Here is a 7,774-nt window from a genome sequence, read left to right on the forward strand (position 1 = left end):
TTGATAGTACATCAGTTTCTCAATTGTCTGAAAGACTGCCAGTCCACCAGAGTCAGTTCCTCTTGCTTTAGCCCAGGCATTATTTCTCTTCTGAATAAACTCAAGATAATTCAGAAGAAAACCAAGGGTTCGATCTATCTTTGACTCTGAATTGTTTAAAAGAGATGTGTTTATCTGCCAGAGGAGTAAATATGGAGGACACATGTTCTAGAGCCGACTCAGGGTCAGGAATACAGGGGACGGTGGCTAAATCAGAGTAGAACATGTCATTAAAAAGAACTTGATTAGAAAACATTTAGCAATTTATCTTCTTAATTAAACAAGGATGAGTATTTTCATCTGTTTCGTATACTAATACATACTATGGGACAAAGATCACTGAGATCATATGCAAATACTCTACTAGACAAATATTTGTGGGGGTTATTTGTAAGAATGAAATCAATCAATTAAGAGTTACAGGGTTTTTCACATTTAGCTGTGTGGGTTTTGAGATCAATTGAGTCAGATTCAAATTAATACATATACTCTTCAATTGATCTGAGGCCGGTGATAGCCAATCCAGATTCAAATTCCTGAAAATGTCCATAATTGTAGCCCAAACCAGGAAAACATTGGACATGGCGACTCTGACTGAACTCTATTTGTTTAAATGATGTTTGAGCACAGAGTTGGGTTGGTTCACGTGCGCTCCTCCAGTACAAGCACCAGGTGGCGGTAGCACAATTTATGTTTTGCTCTATTCAGGCAATGAACACAGTCAGCTCTTACTCTGTGGTTCTAGACGCAGTTCCTCTCAGGAAGTGTTGCATGAACGAATCTCCCTCGACAGTCATTCCACAGAAAATGTCCAAGTTACAGTTGTTGCAAGCGTTTTTCTCCGACCGATTAACAACAGTGTCCGTAGAGATATCCGTGGCAGTGGAAAAAGCGTTTGCCGAGTACCAGGATGAGATCTCTCGTTCAAAGGAGGAGACTCAACGCCTGCAGAGGCTGCTGGATTCGGTTTTTAATCCCGATGTAAAATTACACAAAGCAGGTAAACTATCAACAAGCTTGCCATTAGCTGCTTTTGGCAACACTGGTGTATTGACACACTAGTGTTGACCCTTCGTTAAGCCCCGCCACCGACTATTTGGCAACCAATCGCAGCTCCAATGCAATTGTCGTCGAGCGACACCTCGGACAAGCTCACGTTTAAATCCACTGACATTTTTTAAAATTATTATCAATACCATATTTCGTTTATTTTATGCCTGCTACGTTGTGGGTTTGGGAACGCTGTCATCAGGGTCACTGCCCTTTAAAAACGTCACTCATTGAGCGGATTCGATTATGCTGAGCCGGAGCACCGGTCTATGGCCCGTGACGTGAACAGGCGAAATTGGTGAGGGAGGAGCATCCTCAGTCATCTGCGCCGCTCGGTCATGTTGTCGACAAGCCAGCGTGGTGCATCGTCCGGAAACATACAACATCTCTGTTCCATTAAATATGTCAGGCTTTTCAATCTAGTTTGGAAGGCAGATTAAGTGTTTTTTATCAAAAGCAATCACGTGTGCATGTGAAAACAGAGTCCTACTCTACGTGTGCTAATTAATCACTTTTGTTTTGTGCCGACTTTACCGTGGGACTTGAATGGGGCACCTGGCTCAAATACACCAGCCTTAATAAAAGCACCTATATAACGCTGTGTATGTAAATTATGCGAACATTAGCTAATAAATTATGTCATTACAGTCTCAAGTCACAGAGGGCGATTATTTATTGAAATGTATAGATTTTTCTTGAAAGTTATTTCATATCTTTCTTTCCAGACCCCCCGCAGCTCACTCTCACAGTTTCTGGAGATGAGGTTCCCCCTGAGCAGCAGCACTGTGAGGAGGAGTGGAGCGATCAAGAGATCATCGAGTCCATATTCATTTCCCCCTGTGTGGAAATCAACAGTGATCAGGACTCACCCGAGTGCTCACGACTTTACCAAACTCTGAAGAACTCCCTTCCCACCATTGTAGCAGAACCGATCCAAACAAATCCAGATGGAGAGGACAACAAAATATCAGAATCTACCAGTGACACTCCCCTCACACAATTAAAGCCTCTCAAAATGAAGAGAACACGGTTAAAGAAAGGACAAAGATCTTACATCTGCACCGAGGGCAAGACAACCAGTGAGTTGAAAGCGCCATTGAGGCTTCACACAAGGAAGAGGCTCTACAGTTGTACCGAGTGCACGGCAACCTATGACAGACCGTGTCATTTGGAAATACACAAGAGAACTCACACAGGTGAGAAACCATACGAGTGCAAAGACTGTGGTAAATGCTTCAACCGCAAGAATAGCCTAACGATGCATATGCTAACTCACACAGGGGAGAAATCGTTCTGCTGCCATGAATGTGGCAAACGCTTCGGTCTAAACACGAGACTGATACTTCACATGAGGACACACACAGGGGAGAAGCCACACAAGTGCCCTTTCTGTGCCAGATGCTTTACATTTCCAAGTCACTTAAGTCGTCACAAGAAGCTCCACACAGGAGAGAGACCACATCAATGCAATGTATGTGGGAAATGCTACACGCGGAAGGAGCACCTGACAGACCATATGACATCCCACAGTGGAGCAAAACCATACAGCTGTATGCAATGTGGCAAATGCTACGCACTGCAAGGAAACCTGAGAGCGCATATGGCGAGTCACACGGGGAATAAGTTGTTGTGCAGGTGCGCTGTGTGTGGATTAGGTGTTCTAAATCTAAGTCGCCACATGCAAGAAGTTCACACAGGAGGCAAACAGCATCAGTGCCAAGATTGTGGGAAGTGCTTCAACCGAAAGGAAAAAGTGACAGAGCACATGAGGACTCACACGGGAGAGAAACCCTATCGATGTCATGATTGCGGCGAATGCTTTAGGCTCAATGTAACCCTGAAGAAACACATGATGACACACACATCTGCGGCAATTGCTGTTCCATGAGAGAAGATGTGAGAACTCAAGATGGGACATACACAGGGGGAAATCTGTGTAGCGCAATGCATGTTTCAGCAATATTGTTTAGATGTTTCAATGTTCACATTCGATGTTAATTTTTATTCACTTATTTTGATACATGGTCCATTTGTAACTTCCATCTCAAAGTGAACCTTTATCTGTCTGTACCTTTCAGTCGTTGTTGGTGCTTTCTGTTGGTATCAATAAAAAAATGATCAACATGGAAACTCACATTGCTGCTGTTTCTATAAAGCACAAAGACTGCATTTCTAACACCCTGAGTCCCTATGATAGCATCTTACTCAGGACATCTGAAGCATGTTTTAGTTTTATGAATGACTGTCTGTCGACTTGGGAGCAGAGAGGGAGTTTCTCCACTTTTGTAAACTATGTGCACTGCAAGGATATTTGTTGCAGGGCTCATTGTTCATTAAATATGTCTTGATTAACAAGAGACCGTTATTATGACAGCCTATTTTTCATCAAAACTCTGCTCAGGTAGATGGAAACGTGGTAGATGGAAACGTGGTAGATGGAAACGTGGTAGATGGAAACGTGGTTGATGGAAACGTGGTAGATGGAAACGTGGTTGATGGAAACGTGGTTGATGGAAACGTGGTAGATGGAAACGTGGTAGATGGAAACGTGGTAGATGGAAACGTGACCGTTCATGATCAAGGGCGTCAGGTAGCCTAGCGGTTAAGAGCGTTGTGTCAGTAACTGAAAGGTTGCTGGTTTGAATCCCCGATCAGACTAGGTGAAACATCTGTAGATATGCCCATGAGCAAAGCACTTAACACTAATCGCTCCTGTAAGTCGCTCTGGATAAGAGAGTCTGCTAAATCAGCAGATCTCAAACTTCTCCTCGGCGACCCCCAGTCATTCCAGTTATTTGATGTGTTCCAGAGTTAGCGCCCCTGATTCAACTTGTTAACTAATTAGGTGAAAAAAATGTGTTACTCTGCCGTTGAGCAAGGCACTTAACCCTAACTGCTCCAGGGGTGCTGTACAATGGTTACCCTGTTCATGACCCCCCTCCCTGCGGGTGTCTCAGGGGGATTTGGAATATGCAACAACAAAAAATGTCAGGACAAATATATCACCCCCCAAATAATAATGATTCATTATCAAGCCCTTAAATAGGTGAATCAGGTGAGCTAGTTCACAGCTACAACAAAATAGTGAAAAGTTTGTGGGTCCCGAGGAGAGTTATGGTACACGGTATTTTATTAGGATCCACATTAGCTGTTGTGAAAGCAGCAGCTACTCTTCCTGGGGTTCAACACAAAACATGACATAATAGAGAACATTAATACACAAGGCCAGAACTATATCAATTTAAAAATGCCACACGTAGCCTACATATCAATACATACAAACTATCTAGGTCAAATAGGAGAGGCGTTGTGCCGTGAGGTGTTGCTTTATCTGTTTTTTAAAACCAGGTTTGCTGTTCATTTGAGCTATATGAAATGGAAGGGAGTTCCATGCAATAATGGCTCTATATAATACTGTACGCTTTCTTGAATTTGTTCTGGATTTGGGGACTGTGAAAAGACCCCTGGTGGCGTGTGTGTGTGTGTGTGTGTGTGTGTGTGTGTGTGTGTGTGTGTGTGTGTGTGTGTGTGTGTGTGTGTGTGTGTGTGTGTGTGTGTGTTGACTATGCAAACAATTTAAAATTTACAACACATTAATGTTTCTTATAAAAAGAAGAAGTGATGCAGTCAGTCTCTCCTCAACTCTTAGCCAACACCAAGTAATTTAGTCTCCTCAACCTGTTCAACAGCCGCACCATTCATTACCAGATTCAGCTGAGGTCTAGAACTTAGGGAATATTTGTACCAAATACAATGCTCTTAGTTTTAGAGATGTTCAGGACCAGTTTATTACTGGCCACCCATTCCAAAACAGACTGCAAATCTTTGTTAAGGGTTTCAGTGACTTCATTAGCAGTTGCTGATGCATATATGGAGCATCACTGTGCTAAATATAATCAATCCATCCATACCCATTCTGCCCTGTCCTTTCTATGTGCACTGAGCTATAAGAGCAACGGTTATTACTCCAGTACAGCAGGTGGCAGTGCAATGTCGGTTACGACGTTTCAGCCAATAAATGAACCATGAAAAACAGAGGCAGTGTTTACGACTTTTTTACGACAAAATGTTCTTACTTTTCTCTGTTTACGTCCTAGACCTGTTCAACACATATATCCCTAATCTTTGTCGTGGATCAATGTTATTACTTTGTTAAACCTAAAATGTCTAAACTACATTCGTTGAATGCGTTTCTTACTGCCCGATTAACTGCGGCGGCTGTGGATATATTCGGGGCAGTGGAGAAGACTATAACAGCGTACCAGGAAGAAGTCTCCAGATCAAAAGTGGAGAACGACCATCTACGGAGGCTGTTGCTAGATTTCGGTTTCAAACCTGATAGAGAATCACAAATACCAGGTGTGTAAGACGAATCAGCAACCTATGGTTCTGTAAACATTATTACGATTATTATCTGGCTAGTTAGACAAACTGTGCTGAACCTCGATTGTTATTAGCTAGCTAATCAGGCATCGGAATTAGATAGGGATCACTTCTCACTGCACTCTGTAATGTTAGTGTGAGTCTAGTCTGTAAATGTGTTGCGAACTAAGGGGAAGAAGTAAAACTGAAGTGTGTTGATATATCTCAATGGTAAGTAACTTCCCCATCTTTCCTTTCAGACCCCCAGCAGCTCACTGTCTCTGTCTCTGGAGAGGAGGTTCCCTCTAAGCAGGAGTGGAGTGATCAAGAGGACACAGAGACCATATTCATTCCCCCCTGTGTGGAAAGTGCCAGTGATCAGGACTCACCCCAGAGCTCATACCTTTACCAAATTGGGAAGAACAGCAAGAGGGACTCTCTTCCCACCAACTCAACAGAACCGATCAAAACCAATCATGATGGAGAGGACTACGGGGCATCAGAATCAACCAGTAACTCTCAGACCATGTCAAAGTCAAAACATACACAGGCAAAGAAAGGACAAAGTCCTCTTGACACTGGGATAACCAGTGAGCTGAGAGCACCAATGGTGGCTCACACAGGTGATAGACCATACAAGTGCCCTGTGTGCAGGAAAAGGTTTACTAATAACAACCATTTAAAAACACATCAGAGAATTCACACAGGGGAGAGGCCACATTGGTGCAAAGAATGTGGTAAGTGCTTCAGCCGCAAGGGGGATCTGGGAACACACATGAGGACTCACACAGGAGAGAAACCGTACCAGTGCAGCGTTTGTGGCAAAAGCTTCAGGCGAAACCGACTGAATGAGCATATGAGGGTACACACAGGGGAAAGACCCTATCGGTGTGCCGACTGTGAGAAGGGCTTTATTTCAGTAAGTGACCTAAAACGCCACCAGCGCATTCACACGGGAGAAAAGCCTTTTAGGTGTGACAGTTGCGGAAAATGCTTCAGTCAGATGACAACCTTGAAGAAACATATGAGGACTGTTCATAAGAAGGTTCAATTGCAGAGCAGTGAGGAAAGCCCAGATCCCTGCTAGCATTAGGGACTCCTGTTCATTTATGTGATAATGACAAACAGCACAGGACATATCTTATGTTAACCATGGTACCATCTGCGTGTGCCTTAGACAATTTCTCTGACTATCGCTGTCATTCATTCATGCAATTTTGTGTGTTGTAAATCTCTTCTACAGAACAGTTGCTTTCTTTCAGGACACTGCTCTAACACCAAGATCTACCAGATGACAATCATCATGTATTGTTGTTACTTGACATTAAAGTGGATATACTGGGGGCTTTCAAACTCTGTGCCAACATTGATAGAATTAAATAATAATACTTTTGGGGGGGGGGTCTTATTTGTCCAATTGCACACAAGTGTGTAATGGAAACGTGTTTGTTGCATATCCCAACTGCCCCTAAGACACCCTCAGTGAGTGGGGTCACGGCCAGGGTCACCATTGTCCAGTTCCCCTGGGGCAATTGGGTTAAGCACCTTGCTCAAGGGCCCAGCAACAGATTTCTTTCACCTTGTCGGCTCCGGGATTCAACCCAGTGGCCTTTCAGTTTCTGGCTCAACACTCTAACCCCGAGGCTACCTGCTGCCCAAGTTTGGAACAGTCACAAATCCCTCACTAAAGCAAGTGCAGAAGCCTGCAACTAACTCATTGCCATGTGACCAAACTCTTGGGGTTGTTTTTACCGATCCAGATTATGCCTAGTCCTGGACCATAACATACTTTCAACAATCTCTTCAACAAGAATGATTTTGAATCCAGGACTAGGTTTAACCTGTATCCGGGAAAGCGGCCCCTGGTATTTTCGTTTGAGATGTTTTGCCAGGCCTAATGTTAGGTTGTTAATCAGAGCAATGAACTAAAAAGTGTCCAACACACTGTTTGTCATATCCTGTATGTACTCTGAATATACATACACAAAGACATCTATCAAGGCAAAATAGTTACGTTGTTTTTTATTATTGTTATCTTTATTATAAATGTTCGCTTTTTATTTGTTTTTGTAACCCACATTATCAAGTATGATTTACGTGATAAAGTAGATAATTGCATGCCATACTTGAATTTTATAGTCAAACTGAATGTTCCCCATTACTTCTGTGCATGGCTGACTTGTTCAACAGTGTCTTGAGTTCTTCAGCTCAGCTAAATATTGTAAACTAATATGTAGTTTATCAAGTTATGTAGGTAAGATTTTGTTAATTCATTACAGATTATATCCTACATTATCTATTACAGATGGACTTTGTACTACAT

The 7,774-nt window shown here is 42.8% G+C and overlaps 2 protein-coding genes across 2 annotated transcripts; both read left to right on the plus strand.

Annotated features, from left to right (window-relative positions):
- The first annotated feature begins 735 nt into the window (after window positions 1-735).
- LOC112242647 (zinc finger protein 2 homolog) lies at window positions 736-3,223 on the plus strand. Its single transcript, XM_042314188.1, has 2 exons — window positions 736-1,039; window positions 1,815-3,223. Exons 1-2 carry the CDS (start codon window positions 751-753, stop codon window positions 2,975-2,977), a joined length of 1,452 nt encoding a protein of 483 aa, XP_042170122.1. The 5' UTR covers window positions 736-750; the 3' UTR covers window positions 2,978-3,223.
- A 1,910-nt stretch (window positions 3,224-5,133) lies between these two features.
- On the plus strand, window positions 5,134-6,804 carry LOC112240274 (zinc finger protein 664). The gene is made up of 2 exons (XM_024408591.2): window positions 5,134-5,448; window positions 5,712-6,804. The coding sequence occupies exons 1-2, from the start codon at window positions 5,253-5,255 to the stop codon at window positions 6,536-6,538; spliced, it is 1,023 nt and encodes a 340-aa protein (XP_024264359.1). The 5' UTR covers window positions 5,134-5,252; the 3' UTR covers window positions 6,539-6,804.
- The last annotated feature ends 970 nt before the right edge of the window (window positions 6,805-7,774 follow it).

Source organism: Oncorhynchus tshawytscha, unplaced genomic scaffold (genome assembly GCF_018296145.1).
Source record: "Oncorhynchus tshawytscha isolate Ot180627B unplaced genomic scaffold, Otsh_v2.0 Un_contig_4016_pilon_pilon, whole genome shotgun sequence".
Classification (NCBI taxonomy): domain Eukaryota; kingdom Metazoa; phylum Chordata; class Actinopteri; order Salmoniformes; family Salmonidae; genus Oncorhynchus; species Oncorhynchus tshawytscha.

Coding starts and splice junctions, on each gene's coding strand:
- LOC112242647 (XM_042314188.1), top strand. CDS start 751: ATGAACACAGTCAGCTCTTACTCTGTGGTTCTAGACGCAGTTCCTCTC. Junction 1,040..1,814: donor TGTAAAATTACACAAAGCAG/GTAAACTATCAA, acceptor CTTTCTTTCCAG/ACCCCCCGCAGCTCACTCTC.
- LOC112240274 (XM_024408591.2), top strand. CDS start 5,253: ATGTCTAAACTACATTCGTTGAATGCGTTTCTTACTGCCCGATTAACT. Junction 5,449..5,711: donor TAGAGAATCACAAATACCAG/GTGTGTAAGACG, acceptor CTTTCCTTTCAG/ACCCCCAGCAGCTCACTGTC.